Genomic DNA, 18,913 nt, shown 5'->3' with positions numbered 1-18,913 from the left:
CACTGCCCGTGATATCGAGATATATCGGAGTTAATTGCAATGAAGTAATTGGTTCTCAAGCAAGGTATCTAACTTTGTAAAAGCAGGCGCTAGTAAACAGAACGAATGGCCTCTACACGCACATAGCCTAGTATTACCACCCATTAAACCACCACTTGCAATAACTGTCCAGCTGGCCGGCCGGCTTCCTAATCATCCCCCCACTTCCAGTATAATTTCGCATCCGAATAGTCTACACCCTCGCAATCGTTGCAATCATCTATTGTCTCTTCGCTTTAATGTCCCTAAATGCTTGAAATGGGTTCTCCCCTGCCTCCTGCCTCTCTTTCAACTCTTTAATTTCCTCGATGGCTTCATTCACATCCGCGATAACAATATCCTCATCTGGAATACCAAACGGCTGTGCTTCTTTCCGAAGCTCGTTTAGCATTTGCTCCTTGGTAGGCTTTTGTGGGACCACAGCAGATCTCTTCTTCAACTGTGCTTTAATGACAGCAACTGCCGGGCTCTTGAAGAAGATGTACATAGTAACGATAGCGACGTGGCCGTAGAACTGTTAGTTCGTTCTGTTAGTTACTTTTTTCTTATAGAGATTGGTAACCAATGGAGTGGAGTTGACGAACCCAGACTCTGGACCAAAGAGTGATTGTTTTGTCGAAATCTAAGACGATGAATGGAGGTGACATGTACGCTAGTGCCGCTTGAGTGACCACAGCACCGAACACATCGTAGTACACTTTGGACTTTGTGGGTTTTGTGCCATCTGGCGAGAGGAAAAATGGTCGGATATACCTCCTTGAGACTATCGCCGACGGGATTAGTAGCTGCTCCGAAGCCTCTTCATTGATCTTTGATACTCACACTTAGCGACGGTCTGAACCAACGAAGCAGTAATGAAAGCAACTAAAATATTTCATTAGTAATCCATTTCCATACTAGCACAATCGCGCGCACTCACGGTAATACTACCAAACTGTTAGCACCATCTATACCTCAAAGGGGAGACTTCATAAACTTACGCCAGGATAGAATCCATGCCAAAAAGCACTTGTCACGAACGTCGCCAGTGAACTTCTGAACCCTGGTTTCTTCCCCTTGGGCGTGACCCTCAAATAAACGTAATTCCTTAGCCATTTATTCGTATTTTTATTCCAAGCTTCTAACAAGGCTCTGCTATTCTGGGCAGTCTCGAGCGTCCAGGCGTCAATGTTGTTCACTCTATCCCAGCGAATGCGCTTATTTTCGTCCAAGCCGTTGTACCCGAGGCCTGCGAGAATACATGCTCCTTCGGTCAAACTCCAGATGCCATAGTACTTGAATCGTGCGCCAAGCATGAGGAAGTAGACGTAAAACATTCTATCAAATAGATTAGTTAAATGCCCCCGTAGGAGGGAAGGGATCCTTTATCCTACCTCCAAATAATATTGTGCTTTAGAAACCCATCACTGAGTGTGAAGTCAATAGTGAACATTGCCGATGCTTTGACAAAGAGTCCGATCCAGATCAACCCGACAATGGCCTTTCGGGTCGCCGGCCGTCCACTTCTGGGAATACGTCGCTTCTTTCGAATGACACCCTGTTTGTCAAGCACCTCGACGTCGAACATAGAAGTATCGAGCCATTTCTTGTATTCACTATAGTCAAAGGCGGGTCCAACCATGATCGACGGGAAGAATAGCTATCGTGTCCTTAGTGATACTCGTTCAAGATACTCAAGTAGAAGGAGACTATTTACCACATATCCTGCATAATCTAGCAAGCTAGGCATTTCTCGAATAGCACGATCTTGTTGAAGAGGTGTGAGTTCCTGGAACCCATATTAGCATGTAATTCAACAGGGGTGTTAACAATGAGTAACCTACTGAATCTGGGAACTTTCCATCCCAGACGTTCCAGCAAAAGGCCGTCAACTACCGCAGCATCAATCGTCAGTTCCGCCCATAACCTCATTTCTCATTAAAAACCTACTTTCATAACCAAGACCATTTGCACACCTGTTCAAACCCAGAAAATCAGCAAATCATCCGTACCAAACACTAGTGGTACCCGTACCGGTAATATCCATGACGGTATCATCCCCCCTCTTCTGCCTAGCAATATGCGAAATCGCCATATGCCCCATGATGAACACAAACCCGACCCATGGCATCAACGGGCCTTTAACCAAGGCAGCGATCAAGTACGCCCCGACAGAACTAATTGCAACCGTTCGTACGCCATCCCATAAATCGAATACGCCCAATAGGTAAAATAGGGATGTCCTGATCCTCCAAACTTAGTATATTCATTTTTTATCAATTCGGTGTAGGATGGTATATATACGCTATTAAGAAGAGATTCTTTGCAATAGGGTTGACATCGGGGAGTCGCTTGAGAATTCCGGTAAGCGGGTAGGATAAGAGGCAAACGAAGATTAATTTCACTATATCATTGATTTCGGTCAGTAACAAAGAAATAAAAAAAGATATTTAGAATAGTAGCTATAGAGTCGGGTGTATTCGTACAGTTGTCAGGAGGGATTCCTCCAGCATAATTGCTTATTGTCACAAACTCTGCATGCAGTCACTTTCATCAGCCTCAGTTCCTTATAACCGATACATCTCCACCTCTAAATCGGTATCATACGGTCGTGTATTATTTGAATCATTTTGAATAGTCTCTGGATGTCCGAGCCTCGAGGTTCTTTTTTTCGGTTTTCAAGGTTCGGAGTGGGATTGCCTGGCCTCTGGTTCCCAGGTTCAGTTTGGCGCAATCATGGTATCTAGAACATAAACGGCTATCTGTCAGGACCGGTTCCAAGTCGTCGTCCTTTATAAACTAGGAGAGGTGCCCATACCCAACGTACAGTGACAACGATGTAGAATTTAATTAATCGGAAGAAGGCAAGTACCAAGTTGTAAGTTAAGAGGGCTCCTCCGCGAGGGTTAAGTTGGAAGTCAAAGAAGGAAAGATTGAATCCAGTTCAAGGAAAGTTGGGTAGAGACCGCACTTATGTCTGTGTAGGCTGGCCTATGATATAACCACGCCAGAATGGGGGCGTCGTGCAGCAGACCCAACTATGCCATGTGCCCCCGCCTTTTGTTGGGGCAGCCCGGGGCAGCCCAGGGAGCATCTGAGACACCGAAACATTCACCGGGTTGTTATCTCCCGATAATCAGATCGATCTTTCTAATGCGTCCAGTTATCAGATCTGATAATCAGCTGGCTCCCGGGTGGATGCTCGGTAACCTGGCTACTGCCCCTTGTCTGCAGCGGTGTGTGACATTTACGTATAGCTCTCCCCATAATACGTACAATCTACCATATTATGCGCGCAATCCCTAAACCCCAACTAACATTACCAGAACCACCCGTCAACATTACCTAGATTCAACGGCCGCACAAGTTATCGCCAGATACCGTGCTTTCCGCCACCCATCCCACGTGTGATTCCGACGATACTCGAGCCTTCCTTTTAAGATGGACATCATTGCGGCGGTATCGTCGTACGTCACCAGAATAATCACAGATGGCGCAACATCGACACAGAACACCGGTGCGACCGGGAAGATGAAGATTCTATTGTTAGACTCGGAAACAGTAGGTGAAGAATCCACTATTCTTATACCATATGACGTAGTTGTAGCTTACTGGATATTGTCCAGATGCCGATTATGTCGACAGCAACTTCTCAGTCTACCCTGCTTCAGCATGAAGTCTTCCTGATAGAGTATATACCTGTCTCCCCACGTACCCTATTACAACAGTGAAACAGTTTCTAATTGGCCAATAGTCGTCTCGAAAACGTCAATCGCGAGAAAATGCGACACCTAAAATGCCTCTGCTTCGTCCGACCGTCTCCAGATTCGATACAGCTTCTCGTCGAAGAGCTCCGAGACCCAAAGTACAGCGAGTACATGCTATGTATGGTTCACACGGTACTTGTACTATCGAAAAGAAATTCAACTAATGAAGTCCCAGACTTTAGTAACATCGTTAAAAAGAGCTCGCTGGAACGCCTAGCCGAAGCAGACGACCATGAGGTTGTCAAGTCAGTCCAAGAAGTGTTCGCCGACTTCCTCGTTATCAACCCGGACCTATACGCTCTTAAGGACAGCGCGCTGAATGGGTTAAGGATATGGTCACAGTCGCCGGACCAGTGGAATCCTGATGCCCTGATTCGTGCGACAGATGGGGTTCTAGCATCATTGTTGACGCTCAAGAAGAAGCCGTTGATACGGTATGCTCGGAATAGCTTAATGGCCAAGAAGCTGGCTACCGAGTTAACGGTGAGATAGTTCTTGTGGAATGGGGATTGGCGAACATGATGCGCTGACATCTTGAATTTAGTTCCAAATGACCCAGGAAACCCAGCTATTCGATTTCCGAAAAACCGATACTCCACCGATACTCCTCATTCTCGACCGAAGAAGTGACCCAATCACCCCTTTACTCTCCCAATGGACATACCAAGCGATGGTACACGAGCTCCTTGGCATCGAGAACGGCAGAGTAGACTTAAGCGATGTACCCGACATCCGCCCGGAGCATAAAGAAATAGTCCTCTCAGCCGACCAAGACCCTTTCTTCAAGAAGAACATGTACGTCAACTTTGGCGACCTAGGCAGCAACATCAAGGAATACGTCGATCAATATCAGGCTAAAACAAACTCGAGCAAGAATCTCGAGAGTATAGCGGATATGAAGCGATTTGTGGAGGAGTATCCGGAGTTTAGACGACTGTCCGGAAATGTTAGCAAGCATGTTAATCTGGTGTCGGAGTTGAGTCGGCGAGTTGAGAAGGAGAGTTTGCTGGAAGTGTCGGAGTTGGAGCAGAGCTTTGCTTGTCAGGACAATCACAATGCAGATTTGAAGGTATCTATCTCTAGTGCTCTACACTTATATTGAAACAGCGGAACTGACAAGTGTGCAACTAAGGCGCTACAAAAGCTTCTACAGTCTGCGATACCCCCAGAGAATAAGATACGGTTGGTGGCACTCTACAGTATAAGATACGAAAAACACCTCAACAACGCTCTTCCCGTCCTCATGGATCTGCTACAGGTCGGTGGAGTAAGCCCCACAGACTGCAATGTAAGTTATTTTCGACATATTTTAGAAAACGGGAAGTGTCTAACAGTCTACAGAGCGTACGAAACCTGATTAGCTTCTATCACTCCTTGAAATCTCAAGAAGATATATTCGAAGCCTCGGATATCTTCTCCCTTGCCAGCCGAAGTCTCAAGGGTTTGAAGGGTGTAGAGAATATTTATACCCAACATACACCGCGAATGGGTCAGACATTGGGGAGCCTGATCAAAGGAAGGTTGAGTCTACAGTCTTACCCTTTTTTCGAGGGTGGCGGCACAACGAAGGACAAGCCGCAGGATATTATTGTGTTCATGGTCGGTGGTGCGACATATGAAGAGGCCAGGTTGATTGCCCAGGTCAATGCTTCAACGCCGGGCGTCAGAATCGTGCTAGGCGGAACGAGTATGCTGAATAGTGATTCATTTATCAAGGTAGCTGCCACCCGAACATTACGAATACCTGAATCTAGACTAACTAGCGTTTGAAAATTATAGACAGCGAATGAAGCGACATCTATGTGGCCCATTTCTGCTCCGACTAATGCGGGTGGGAGATTGAGGAGGGAGATTGGAGCCATTTAAATCGTAATTTCGACTGGCACTTGGGTTAGCATTTTATTTGATTCGATTGTAGCAGGATTCATCGGCGATGCTGTGGATGTACTCTTAGTGAATCTGGTGCCATTGGAATGGAGTTTGGCGTATTCATAGAATCCATCTCTATCAATATACTTGTATATCATGTGTCGTGATCAAGTACCTGACATGTCTAAGAAGCTGTTCTTGAATGCATCTGTGGCTGAGCTGAGCCGAGCCGTGGCTTGGCAGTTCTATTATCCAAAGACCTCTTGCAGCTCCATGACGCCAATTCAACATCCCACCTTCTCCAACGCAGCTCCCCGCATCGCCATCATCACCAACCATCATCGCACTCCACCATGGCGAGCCGCATCGAAAAGACCATCGCTCGCCTCAAGCAGCGGTATTCTTCTCCTTCCAAATCATCCCAGAATACCGGTCCTCTCACATACTAACCTCGAAACCAACGGTTTACAGAATCGAAGAAGGCCAACATTACGAAGCCCACCAACAACTCCGCGTCGTCTCCGCGCGGTACATCAAATCCTCAAACCCACAGTCCGCGATCGATATCCTCTCCTCGGGCGCACACTCTCTCCTCCAAGCCTCACAGTATGCCTCAGGTGGTGATTTAACACTCGCATTACTAGAAGTCTACACCAACTCTTCTATTCCCTGCGACTCTGTCTCCAAGGGCCGTCTGTACACCCTCCTATCCCTCATCCCTGAAACCGAACCTACCAGAAAGAAAATCATCAACTCGGCAGTCCTCTGGAGTTCCAAGAATTCGGAATACGAAAGCGGTGATCCGGAGTTACATCACTTCGCTGGATCGTTATACGCCAAAGAACATGAACCTTACGATGCTGAAAAGCATTTGTTGTTGGGTACCAAAGACAGTTGTACCATTCTTACAAATCTATTGTATACATGGTATCTTCAAGACGAACCTTCGACGGCACCGTTATACGTTTCAAGGGCCGTCTTGTGTTACCTGTTGATCGGGAATGTTAGGGAGGCCGTTGCAGCTCTGGATTTGTTTACTAGTCGATTGTTGGAGGATAATAAAGGAGGGAAATTGGCGGTTCAGAGCGTGGAGACTAGTGCGCTCGATGCTAGGATATTCCCGGCCTTACCGTTAATGAACTTTTTGAGGTTGTTGGTGTTGACGGTCACGAGGGGCAAAGGTGCGGCAGATGTTTTTGCAGGGTTGAAGCGACAGTATCAGAGCCTTCTTGTGGAAGTTGGAGGGTGGGATGACGTATGTTTTCTCTCTTCTCTCCTTACCCTCTACTCGGATGTATTTGGACGGTAGAATGCTAATGGGTATATTGTGGGAAAGGCGCTCGAACAGATCGGAGAGATGTACTTCGGGATCCAAATCCCCAAGCAGAGGAACTTTATGGCGGATATGATGAGTTCGTTGTTTGGAGGTCCGACGACGGCCGGCGGGGGGTCAAGACGACCACAGGTTGGGACGCCGAGGGCCCCACTCCCTCTTGAACTTGATTGATTGATTGATGGGTGGATGGTTGATATATGGTAGATAGGGTGGGCCATTATGTAATACTTTATGGTGGTAATATGATACATAATAATTCGACGTTAGCTTGAACGGCATAGACAAGGGGTATCTGAGGCAAAGGTACAGAAAAACAATATTCTAAAGCGGGGATGCGGAGAGGAATGAAGCTTCATGAAATCGTGAGAAGAAAGATCAAGAAAGAGAACCTGCTGCGATATGGAGAACTCCAGGCCAAAACGGCATAGACATAATAAACCCTCCATAATATTCAAGGACTCCATGTATTCCCTCATTCCCTCGTAATTAATACTTAGATTCAAAAAATAGTCGCCCAGAATGTTAAGCAAATTAAACCGGACAAGTAAGGTGTCGAGTTCAAGGCAATTCAGCGGTGATACAACTGCTTCCTATGACGAGTCAGATTAGGATCCTCTTCCGCCTCATACATCCAAGCATCATCGGCCAGTGAAGCAACTCGTTGTTTATTCAAAGCCTTGACGGTCTCGATATCCAATCGCTGACGAGGTCGTTCGTTCTCTTGTGCGGAATATCGGGAGCTGAAGTTGACAGGCTCGGCGAGGTGTGGCTCTCCGTATCCTTCTACCATATTAACATCACCGTTAGCCACCCCTTCCTATAATATATAAACACAGTAATCAAAATCAAAGAATAAAAATACCGTTCAAATGCTCAAACAACTCTGGCATAATAATCCTCAACATCCGATGTGGAATTTCAAAGTTCTCGCCATAACCGCCATTAGCGTCACGAACGATTGCTTCGTTATCCGTAGCAGCATTATCGCCATCGTCATCGAAGAAAGGCGTAGGGCCTTCTCGGGTTCGTTCACGATGATTATGATGGTGGTGGTGATGATGGTGATGGTGGTAATGATGACCGCCGCCGCCGCCGCCACCACCACCGTGGTGGTTATCTAGCTGGCTTACACCCCGACGATTTGTAGCAATCTGAGCGGTGGGTGTGACGGTTGCATGGGCCTGTGAAGGATGGCTATGGCGGTCGGAGGTAGAGTAGTCTGGGATGTTTGCGGAGTTGGAGCGGGAGTGTCCGCTGCGATAGCGACGGGATTCCATTGTCGATGGATCGGTGATGGTGATATCTGATCACTTCCAGGATGAGGGTCGAGATGGGATGTGGGCCCCGACAGGGGGTCCGAGTGCGCTGGTGTGGCATTTAACCATGGGAAGCGCGTTGTCGCACAAGGTGCATTCTATAAACTCGTGTAAACATTGCATCGATTCGAGAGTCAACCGGCCAATCGATATCTTCATTCGTCGCCCTTCATTTCCCTGCGCTGCTATCCTTTGGTACAAATCTCTCGAATCGGTACTTAACTGAGGTATCTGCAGGACGGGTAGTGATGCAGATTTTCGACATAGCAGATTACGCGACCAGATTCGCGGGGAAGAGTAGCGCTATCAAACGGCCCAGGGTATGCATTAACAAAATCTCCATCTATTTCCCCGGTACGGTACCGAAATGCATGTGCAATGTGCGAGTTCTGATCCGGTATCTATAAACGTTCGTCATATACTGTATGATATATAGGAAATCACCTACTTCTCATACGACGATAACCACGTTCTGAAACACGATGAATCCTCGCTGAGGTATTATTACACTCCGGCCTTAAACGTAGATTTAAGTCAGGGGTATGGGACTTTTGTGAAGCATGATGATTCGGTGGATGAGCATCTGGATAGTTTGTTAGATGCGCTGGTAGAGTTGGAGAAGAAGCAAGAGAGGTGTTCGACTGACGGGGTCCATTTTGTGACTTGGAGGGGGATGATGACCAAGGTTTGTAACCTCGGCTTTGGTATTATTTTACAATATAATCGAATTTTGCTGATAAGGAGGGGATATAGATTATGACGGTACCGTACCTGGAAGATGGGTAGCTCTCCTATAAGTCTTCTCGTTTGACGTATAGAAACTAAACGAAAGACTCTAGCTTTGAAATGAACGCTGTATTTCACGAAGTCAGTCTCTCCTGTTCCGGATAAAGATCAATATATTCGAAATCGATTTGCTGAAAAAAGGGATATTTGTAGGGGACAATGTAAGGACGATGAAACCCGTCCGAAGAGACGCATTACTCATCAGTATTATAGTTTTATCGAAGAGAATAATCTCTATAAACAATCTTCGAGAGGGGTTCAAGATGAACGGGGGGCTAGGATGTCCTTTTGGGGTGCATATATTCATACGGAATAACCAGACTTGTGTCGAATGAGAAATGCTGACATGATGCACCGATCAAAGGATATAAATTCGAGACTCTGTCGACACTTTCCAGACCCTGGGGCGAGGCTACGAGAGAGGAGATTGAAGGCCGAAAAAATGATATTGTAAACAATAAGGCCCAGTACTGCAGTAAGTCGATCGGGCCCCTCTATATCCCTGGCAAGTCGGCTTGGGCTCATGGTTGAATATAGGTGTCGTTCAAACGGGCTTCGGTGACAGCACCCTAATGATCGCCGGAGAAGTCGATGCGAGTAGGTTATGCCTCTTATTTACACATCCACGCCCAACCCTTCTACTCACCCTTGTTATATAGTCTGGGACTGCCGTCCGATGAACCCCGCCAACCCGATCAACTACGTAGAACTAAAGACCAGCCGCCAGGTCACCTCCACAAACCAACAGATCAACTTTGAGAAAAAGCTCCAACGCTTCTGGGCCCAATCTTTCCTTCTCGGAATTCCCAAAATCATTATCGGATATAGGGATGACTACGGAATCTTAAAAAATGTGGAGATCAAAGAAACACAGGGTATTCCAACTGAAATTCGGAAAGCACATGTTGCGCAAGGATTAGGGCCGCCACCTTGGAACGGTAATGTGGCTATTAACTTCACTACCGCATTTCTGGAATGGTTGAAGGGGGTTCTCGCGGGGAAAGAAGGGCTGTGGAGGATTAGATATCAACAGAGGGGTAGCCGGATTGAGGTCTATCAGGTTCAGGAATCCGGGAATGCTGGAGTGCTTACGGACCGGTTTTTGGCCTGGAGAAGAGAATTACGAGAGAAACTTCGAACGGCGGAGTCTTCGAAAGCCGCTTTGGAGGCCGAGGCCGGCGAGGCTAGTATATGAAGTCGTGGCGAAGCACTAGTTACTACTCCCTCTACTTGTAATTTCCTTCGACGTTGCATCTGGTTTGACTGCATAGCGCTGCGCTGTATTACTGACAATCGATGACTCAAAAACGATTTAATTTTTAATCCAGAATATCCATTTTGTGCTCCTCTTGTGCAAGTATGGGTATATAAACACCTTCTTGTCGGCTGTGGCTCCGAAATCTCAAGCCTTATTCCTTCTCACTTCACTTAATTCCTTCCGTATCTTCAGGTGTTGGCCAGCCAGGCCGACACGGTTCGCCAGAAAAAAAAGTATATTTGAAATCCAACAAGAACTTAATTTTTTTCAGTGTTGCAGCTCGGAGCCAGGCTGCCCCACCACCATCCAACATGGCTACTCCATCCACTCTTCTCCCGGAGAAAACCATAAACGACTTCCCCCTTCCGACCCGTCAGGCGATTGTCAATTCTAGCTATCCAGAATGGTACAAGAAATATCGTGGGATCACCGGTAAAGCTAGACTTATCCCATTGACTGCCGAGTTTCTCGACTATTTGAAAGCCGATGGGATTATTCTCCCGCCAGATACTCCGTAAGTCATTCATTCCTAGTCTATCAAATCCATTTTTGATCGGTTATCAAAATAATCTAACAAAAACATACCTACATAAGAGTCGTTCCGATCAGCGACAGAGATTCCGGCGTCTTCTCCGTCACAAACACTGATGACTCAGACGGCGACGACGGCGACGATGGTGAAAACCCGGCCCAAAATTTTCCAGAGGTTCACGGTGCTATCATCGCCGCCATCGCCGAACTCGGTGGTGCCGTTTATCCAAAGTTAAATTGGTCGGCTCCCAAGGATGCCGCCTTCATGCTTGGTAACACTCTCAAATGTAGTTCTCCGTCTGATGTCTATCTGCTTCTCAAATCTTCCAATTTCATTACTCATGATTTGGAACATGCTTTTGATGATACCATTGATACTCCTGATGAGAATGGGAAGATTCTTCGACTTTCGGATGTTGAATATGCACTTGTTCTTCGCAAGTGGGTTGATGTTATTACGTCTGTTGAATTCAGGTGCTTTGTTATGCAACGTAGGATTGTCGCTATTACCCAGCGGGATCTCAATCACTACGATTTCTTGGAGGATGGGAAAGAGGAGTTCTTGGCTTTGATCCAGGAGTTCTTCGCTAGGCATTTGGAGAAGACCTTTCCCGAGGCTGATTGTAAGTTGTTCTTCTCTTCTATTTGCATATAAATCTCCCCAAAAGATGAACGAAGGCACGAAAAGAAATAAATGCAAAAGTTGCTAACCGAAAAACCAGTCGTCTTCGACGTCTACATCCCCAAAACCCTCCTCACCGAATCCCGCGTCTGGCTCGTCGACATCAACCCTTATGCTCCCAAAACCGACACCCTGACTTTCTCCTGGCAGGAGATACTTAATATCGATCCTTCCGTTCCAGGCTTCAAGCCAGAATTCCGAATCATCAAGAAGAACGATCCAGAGGCGTACGGATTCGCACAACCGTATTCCGCCCACAAGCTGCCGAGAGAAGTCGTCGATGCAGCTGCTGGTGGCGCGGAGACAATGTTGCAATTCAAGAATGATTGGAAGGATATTATCGAAGGATTGGGGGGGACTGGAATCGATGATAATGATGAAGAAGGAGACGGGAATGGTGACGGTGGGGGAGAGAAGAAAGATGGCGGAGCCGAGAAGACGAGTGGCGGGAAAGCTACAGGTTGAGAAGTAATTTGATGTCTTCTGCCTTTGGGAAATGATTTGAACGATTTTGAATGAACGTGCGGATTTTCTTATGGATGGGTCTTTTTATCTTTTTCGGTTGTCATTAGGATACTGGCGTTCTTATACTGGGGTTTCTTTCTGCCATCTAGGAACATTCACGAGCTACGCGTTCGCCAATTAGGCACCAAGAAAACATGTTAATGATATTCGGATATTGTCTCTCCATCTTGTCATTTTGTTTAGTAATATATAATGTACAGTAAAAAGCATGGGGGTATCATATGCATGGGCGAAAAAAAAACAAAACGCAAGGACTAATGTTACACATTTCTTCCTAAACATGATCACGTATCACCGTCATTAAAGATTAAGCAATTATAATTATCATAGTCCATCTAGAACTTCCCTTTCTTCCTTTTATCCTTAACCTTTTTATAAAACTCTTTCTTCCCACTCCTCTTCCTCGCCTGAATCTCCTGATACTTCTTCTTAAACCTACTCTTACTTCCCGAACTCGACAATATTTCTTCGACAATATTCTTCTTTCTATCCTTCTTGTTCATACGGGCGCTGTAGTATTCCGTAGGACCCTCAATTATGGTACCCATTTGGAAATACTTGGGGATTTTCCCCTTCCAATCGTCACCTTTGAAGTGTTTGTGAGGATCTAAAACGTTACGGAGTTTTATCATTTGAAGGTCGCGTTTGATTTCTGGGGTTACGGCGGTGGCGGGCATGTTGTACCAGTTTGGACCGGCGGTTTTTTCTTCTTTCTGTTTTCGGTTTGAACATAACAAGCGTTAGTCTTCCAAAGTACTTTTCAAGTAAAAGTGAAAAAAAAAAAAAGGTAGTGCATGTTATGGTTTGTGTAACGATAAAATAAAAGAGTCAGTGTAACTATGAACAAATATACCCTCATTTTGTGCAAGCGTGCCTCCAAGACGGCGGCCGTGTTTGCTCGGTTTGAAATAAATTTGGGAATGTTCTCATCAGGTGATATTTATATTGGTAGATGGTAGAGATTAGGAGAGGAAAGGAAGTTGTACCTCTTTCTTAGACTTTTCGACCTTGGCGGGGTCATCCACACGCATAAACGGTAGTTCTACCGATTTTTTGGCATGTAGACGGCTAGCAGATGACGACGAAGCCGTCGCTTTCCGTGCAGACTCTGTGATAGATGTGATGCCACGGTGGCCCGTTTCCAGGTAGGATTTTACGGATTTGCCGGTTTCTAGTTTTGGGACTCTAGCTACGGTGTCAGTCTATGTCGTCGACGAAAAAAAAAAAAAAAAAAGAGAGAGAGAGACTCAGTACGTAGTCTACCAAAAGACGGCCAATAGCGAGGGCGGAGGGGATAAAAAAACGAACCTATGTTTTGTTACAGCCGCAGCAGTATGATCAACGGATTCCCGCATCCGAGTCTCTGCTTCGGTTAACAAAGCGTCGATTTCTGCATCCTCGAGAGAAACGGATGGATCCATTGAATCTGCCAACGACTGGCCGGGAGCTCGGACGACGATCGTATCGGTCATCTCGCTGACGTCAGGTTGTGACAGTCGCTTGTGGAGACACAGAGCGGGGGAGGAGACGGTGGCATGAAGAAGAGGAGGGGAAGCGGTGATGATGGTCACAAGATTGAGATATAAAAAAAAAGTGGTTGTGATTGAAGAAAATTTTTGTGCATGGAAATATTTTTTTTGTTTTGTTTGGCACGCTAGCCTTTCGGGCGCCAAGACTTTGGCCGCAACGCAGACGCAGTCGGGAAGTCACACTGTCACGGGAACTATAGCAATAAACCAAAATCATTGGCAGTTGAAGTTATACAGAGACAATGAACAATGCCGAACCAAGTCGCAGCTCGCCTGTTTAGCGGGTAGAATAACTCTCGGGACGTTGGGAAACTGGGAAAACAGTGACAAATTCGTCAACCATTTGGGTAGGTTATGTTTGCTGATGTCACAGTGTCAGTCAGATGATCGTTCAGCTGTGATAGCGACTGCAGAAACGAGGGCGGCCTGTGGAGTGATACCTTTATGGCGGATCATGCCTATGTATTTCCCCAAGTCTCTGACGACGGTCAATTGGGCGCGCCACTATAACGGATCCATACTGGCATCATTGCAATACGTAGGTATCTGCAGACCTACATCAATTTCATGTAGAGGTTAGCCCTGGAAATGCAGGAAATGCAATTAGTAGGGCAGATGTACGCACTTAGGCGGTCAACCTAGGATATTTTTCCTATGATCATGTAGGCCGCCAAAAAGGCTCTTCTCTTCTAGAAAGAACCATAATACAAACCTACCTAGCTACCCAGTATCATGGAATGCCATATGATTTGGCAAACTTCGGAGCAAGGGAGGGTGGCCGACGGCATAGGATGCGAGCTGCAAGCCAAGGGCGCACACAGATCTCAGGCGTGCTCATCCTTTTCTTTCTTTCTTTCTTTCTTTTTTCTTCTTCTCTCTTGCACTGCTCTGGGAACTGCCAAACGAAGCCGAAGGGTTTGAGCCTAGTTGAGGCATATTGACAACAGCACTTGATCGTTTCGAAAAATAGTACTTTTTCAGCTCTTTCCATCCTGGTGCAAAAATGCCATGTGGATTTTCGGTCCAGATTGTAAAAATTTTCACTTCTCCTTTTTTGGGGCTCCTCGCAAGGCTAGCAAAGAATTAGCATGGTAACTTTTTTTTTTTTCCTTTTTTCGAGGCGGAGAATATGATAATGTGTTTGAGGTTGACGATATGCGAGATACCAGCAGGCCGGAACCTCTGGAGAAGCGAACCAGATGTCTCGTATTGGCCGTAAGCCCCGGTCTGTATTCAGAAGGAAGCGTACGCAAGACGCAGAAGCAGAAGCATGTAAGTCGGCACGAAGGCAAGACGCAAACCGTTCCCGTGGTCCAATATATCCCGCTCCGTTTGCCAGAAGCTTCGAGAGAAAGCTCGCGCTGGAACGATTATCCGGCTACTATAAGTTTTGCCGATAGACGATGAGTCCCATTTCTTTCGAGGGGAAAGGGCGGTAGATTGCACCAGCGGCATGGCCATGATGCCCCCTGGTTAGCATGAGCCTACACCAGTTTGCGCGCAAAGTGGATCTTGAAGGAGAAATGCTGTCGTGGTTTTTAACAACGCATACTGCAGCGCTGCCAAAGTTTTCATGCACATGCAATTGCATGGTAGCTGCAGCTCTGCCTCGAACAGAGCTGGCCTGGCATTCCCAAAACAGCCGAGTGCGGTAGCGGTAGTTTCACGAGCACTCGGGCCGTATCGGCTGATGAGCCGGATAGTCAAACCTCGTGAACTTTTGATAGTTAAGGATCGATTCTCGGAGTCCAACGGTGGAGGGTGAGCGAAATTGAAAACCCGAGTAATGCTAGCCTCGAACTAGCCAGGGTTTGATATCAAAGACAAGACACCGGTTGACATCTCGCGAGGGTATTTGCATATTCCATGGGAATGTTAAACAGTGACTGCAAAGTCCGATTGGTCTCATTACCGAGATTGAAAGGGCCATGAAAAAGAAGCTTAAATTTCGGTGAGTCCCATCAGAACGGTCCGACGACAAGATAGGTAATGGGGCCATGGGGGTGTGGTGAGGCCTATGGCTAGCAGATATAACACCATGCACCTGAAAGGCATTTTTCTCGGAACTCCCCCATGCTGCTGAGGGCGATTCCGTCCACACCATCGTTCGAGTTATTAATTTGCCTAACTGACTTGGAGAATTATTATTATTAAGTCATATCAGAAGGAAGCATCTACCGAGGGATATGTGTACAACTCACCCGGTTGATTGCAAGATGGCGAGGTAAGTATCAGATACAGCTAGTATAGTGCTAGCTGTCCCGCATAAAAATGATGCACTGTATGCCGCTTCGAGAGAACGGTTTGCTGGCACGGGAAGAGAGGAAAACGATCGAAATTTCGAGGCGAGGTAGAGCGAGAAAATGAAAAACAGTTGAATCATTAATTTATCCATTCACTTATTCGGATTATTCACAAGACGTCAGGCATAGCATGGAATGTAGCATTGACAATGCGATGAAATTGAAAACAAACAATTGCAGGCGGGCCGTACAAAAATAATGATTGTGCAGCGTAACACAAGACTGGCTGAGTGCGAGTGGTGCTGAATCGAATACGAATTGATTGATTACAATTGCAAAGCGTTCATATGCATATGCGATTAGATCCTACCCAGTAAATCGATTCCATCAAATCCGAGACCCATATAGGCTGGTGGGGGTGGAAAGGAGGGGGGACTTACGTACCGATACCGCAGATGGACTGTCCGGGAACGGCTGACACAATGATATATCCAGGTACTCGAAGGTTCCTGGTCATGTAGTATACCGGAGACTACGATATTACACGTACGCTCGTCGACTGGGGCTGCAGCTGCATCAAGGCGATCGCCCTGATATGTACCAATGGGATTGCATATACAGAGGAAGTCTCCGATTGAACAAGACAATAATCATATTTAAGCATCCGAGTAGCCATTACAATTCCTTTCCTCTCCGACTAGCTCACCAGCAGATTGATCAGATCTATCCAATATCGATAACTCTCGCACCGCCCTCCAATAGGAGCATTCCCTCCTATTCCTCCTCCCATTTTTTAAAAATCTAAAAATCCAGCTTAGCATTCTTTAGTTTAGCATTAGTTGCAATTGTGTCCATCCTCTTTAGAGTCTAGGGAGAACCTTAATAAACCCACGTTTATATCGAGTCATAAAAAGGTTCCCCGCCGCTGATTCCTCACGGCGCTTTCCCTCACCTCTCTCTCTTTTTTTTCTCCTCTTTCCCTTGAATTCTCCATCTCGTTTCAGGATTGATTACCCAGCCAAGGCCGTCCGCTTCCACGAATTACATCGTTGTGAAGGCTGTTTGCGCCTCTTATTCGACAGCAGTTTGCTTGCGTCTCTGTCAGGACTCGGATTCTGAGAGCTTTCTCCCAGCCATCTGGAATTGTGAATTTCCCATTGCGGAATCGCCAAAAAGGATCTTAAGACCTGTGACCTGTTTAGCTCTATAAGCAAGCAAGCAAGCATCAAGCAATCAGCAGCAATAGTACTTGTAGTATACTATATCTTTGGAGATAATTAAAGACTGGCGGGTTTCTTTTGTCGATTCCATAGAGACTGGTATACTTTCCTGTATTATTATCATCATATCATCAGCTAGCAGCAGCGGCAAAAAGAAAGGAGGAAAAGAAAAGAAAAGAAAAAAAAAAAGGTCACTTCCTACAAATACATTACCACCCCGCCGCTAGTAGAGAGTACATACACCTAGTACAACTCTACTTTACCTCTCGCACGTCTTAATTTACTACCGGTAATATTATAGCGGTTTCAGCCTGCAGCCTCCAAATCTCTATTATAGCCCCGCGGTCGTATTATCAGAATCGGGTCACTGGTTTTTTGTCGTACCGAAGAAAAGGAAGTATCTGTGTAGTCGATAAAAAGGCCGTCGAGTGCACCGTATACTATTCTATTTCCACACCAGACGATTACAAACCCTCCTGGGTGCCCAAACCGTACAGCCGAACCAATAGCCTAAAGAAAGGCCAAAAAAAGAAGAATATCGTATCAATATTATATTGCTATCTATCTACCTGGCTTTATTACGTGACAAACGTCAAGATAAGCAGGCTGCTAGAATTCTTTTTTTTTTTTCTGCCGTTGCTTGGTTTTAAACGGTTGTGGTCGCCAAAAACACAAGAGCCCCATTGGTATCAACTCCATTACACATCTACACTCCAAACCACTACATCATCACAATAATCAACGGGATATTCAACTGGCTTAACCTTGTATCATTAATTAAACAGCATCCCTTCTCCCATCCTTCAGCATTGCAGTAGTTTCTACTCCACTGTTTTCTTGAATCTTGTCTCGAGCTCTTTCGCTCGTCAGCCAAGTTTCCAGATCGTTTGCTACACAGCAATTGCTTCTATTGCTTTTTCTGCTTGAGCCATTGCATTGGCCATTTGCATTTGCAAGTATCCTGTCTGCCGGTTCCGCTCATCGTTCCACGGCGTCCCATCTTGCATCTTAATACATACACAGCTTTGGTCCTCTTTTCCCCCAATCGAACCATCACTCGGTCATAGTACTTTTTGCACACCCCACAGATCTGAGAGTGTGCCGAACCAAGCATCAAGCAGAACGATATCACACATATCTGCATGCACTGAAGAGAGAGCTCGGAGCCCTGCGATCTGACGAGCCTACTTTGATCTCCCCATACGTACTGGCCCTGGTCTGCAAATTCGAACTTTGGGGGGGAAATAGGCCGTTCCATTCGAAACGAGCGAGAAGAGAAAAGCAGGAACATACGTTCCGCATTGAACACGTGCCCTACCCTGTTTCCAGGCGCCTGAATCCGCGCAAACCACAACCCTTGAACCGACAGACATCCGGATCTGGGTTCTGTCCGAACGAAGCTGAAGATTGATCGGGTGCACAATTACTCTGAACGAGCACCACTGGATCATCGAAAGAGATCCAGTATTAAGTAGCCTGGGAGAACTCGTCAGAGAACCCTTGGTTCCGAAAATAGCTCCAAAGTAGCCCCATTGCGATCAGATAAACAGACTAAGACACTGCCCGTCAAAGTATTAGTCTACGGCTCGAACGATCCGTAGCTGTCCCGAGTCACCACGCATCCGTTTGCAAAGGTATGTCATGTCCATGTAGTCCTATTTCACAATTCCACCATATGCGGAAGGCCCAGCAGCCTAAGAGTAACACCCCATCGGGGAAGGCGAGCCTGACCCGTCGCCCCGTGCATGCCAGGCTGGTCGGCTGTACGCAGTTTGGAGCAATATTCCAGGCTCTACTTATCTAGCTGCAAGATCATGCTTTTCTTTTTCTTTT

The 18,913-nt window shown here is 46.3% G+C and overlaps 7 protein-coding genes across 7 annotated transcripts; 4 read left to right on the top strand and 3 right to left on the bottom strand.

The window, feature by feature from the left end:
- Positions 1–259: 259 nt before the first annotated feature.
- On the bottom strand, positions 260–2,647 carry DFL_002320 (uncharacterized protein; the record flags this gene model as incomplete). Its single annotated transcript, XM_067631089.1, has 13 exons — positions 260–553; positions 624–802; positions 862–903; positions 959–965; positions 1,020–1,356; positions 1,413–1,678; positions 1,736–1,807; positions 1,863–1,910; positions 1,969–1,994; positions 2,053–2,261; positions 2,323–2,422; positions 2,505–2,552; positions 2,626–2,647. 13 exons carry the CDS (start codon positions 2,645–2,647, stop codon positions 260–262), a joined length of 1,650 nt encoding a protein of 549 aa, XP_067493668.1.
- An 812-nt stretch (positions 2,648–3,459) lies between these two features.
- Positions 3,460–5,651, top strand: DFL_002319 (uncharacterized protein; the record flags this gene model as incomplete). Its single annotated transcript, XM_067631087.1, has 8 exons — positions 3,460–3,579; positions 3,645–3,709; positions 3,773–3,903; positions 3,961–4,268; positions 4,330–4,854; positions 4,918–5,073; positions 5,127–5,501; positions 5,565–5,651. 8 exons carry the CDS (start codon positions 3,460–3,462, stop codon positions 5,649–5,651), a joined length of 1,767 nt encoding a protein of 588 aa, XP_067493667.1.
- Positions 5,652–6,007: 356 nt separating this feature from the next.
- On the top strand, positions 6,008–7,161 carry DFL_002318 (uncharacterized protein; the record flags this gene model as incomplete). The annotated part of the gene is made up of 3 exons (XM_067631086.1): positions 6,008–6,051; positions 6,126–6,909; positions 6,991–7,161. The coding sequence occupies 3 exons, from the start codon at positions 6,008–6,010 to the stop codon at positions 7,159–7,161; spliced, it is 999 nt and encodes a 332-aa protein (XP_067493666.1).
- A 397-nt stretch (positions 7,162–7,558) lies between these two features.
- On the bottom strand, positions 7,559–8,267 carry DFL_002317 (uncharacterized protein; the record flags this gene model as incomplete). The annotated part of the gene is made up of 2 exons (XM_067631085.1): positions 7,559–7,773; positions 7,853–8,267. 2 exons carry the CDS (start codon positions 8,265–8,267, stop codon positions 7,559–7,561), a joined length of 630 nt encoding a protein of 209 aa, XP_067493665.1.
- Positions 8,268–8,554: 287 nt separating this feature from the next.
- On the top strand, positions 8,555–10,287 carry DFL_002316 (uncharacterized protein; the record flags this gene model as incomplete). Its single annotated transcript, XM_067631084.1, has 9 exons — positions 8,555–8,626; positions 8,743–8,991; positions 9,060–9,088; positions 9,146–9,173; positions 9,246–9,253; positions 9,306–9,385; positions 9,457–9,567; positions 9,630–9,689; positions 9,752–10,287. The coding sequence occupies 9 exons, from the start codon at positions 8,555–8,557 to the stop codon at positions 10,285–10,287; spliced, it is 1,173 nt and encodes a 390-aa protein (XP_067493664.1).
- Positions 10,288–10,661: 374 nt separating this feature from the next.
- On the top strand, positions 10,662–12,028 carry DFL_002315 (uncharacterized protein; the record flags this gene model as incomplete). Its single annotated transcript, XM_067631083.1, has 3 exons — positions 10,662–10,864; positions 10,945–11,504; positions 11,604–12,028. The coding sequence occupies 3 exons, from the start codon at positions 10,662–10,664 to the stop codon at positions 12,026–12,028; spliced, it is 1,188 nt and encodes a 395-aa protein (XP_067493663.1).
- Positions 12,029–12,423: 395 nt separating this feature from the next.
- DFL_002314 (uncharacterized protein) lies at positions 12,424–13,560 on the bottom strand (the record flags this gene model as incomplete). The annotated part of the gene is made up of 3 exons (XM_067631082.1): positions 12,424–12,801; positions 13,075–13,273; positions 13,397–13,560. 3 exons carry the CDS (start codon positions 13,558–13,560, stop codon positions 12,424–12,426), a joined length of 741 nt encoding a protein of 246 aa, XP_067493662.1.
- Between the last annotated feature and the right edge of the window lie 5,353 nt (positions 13,561–18,913).

The sequence above is a fragment of the Arthrobotrys flagrans genome (genome assembly GCF_004000055.1).
Source record: "Arthrobotrys flagrans strain CBS H-5679 chromosome Unknown unitig_3, whole genome shotgun sequence".
Taxonomy (NCBI): domain Eukaryota; kingdom Fungi; phylum Ascomycota; class Orbiliomycetes; order Orbiliales; family Orbiliaceae; genus Arthrobotrys; species Arthrobotrys flagrans.
The sequence above is the reverse complement of the archived record's forward strand: the minus strand, read 5'-3'. Positions and strand labels throughout refer to the sequence as shown.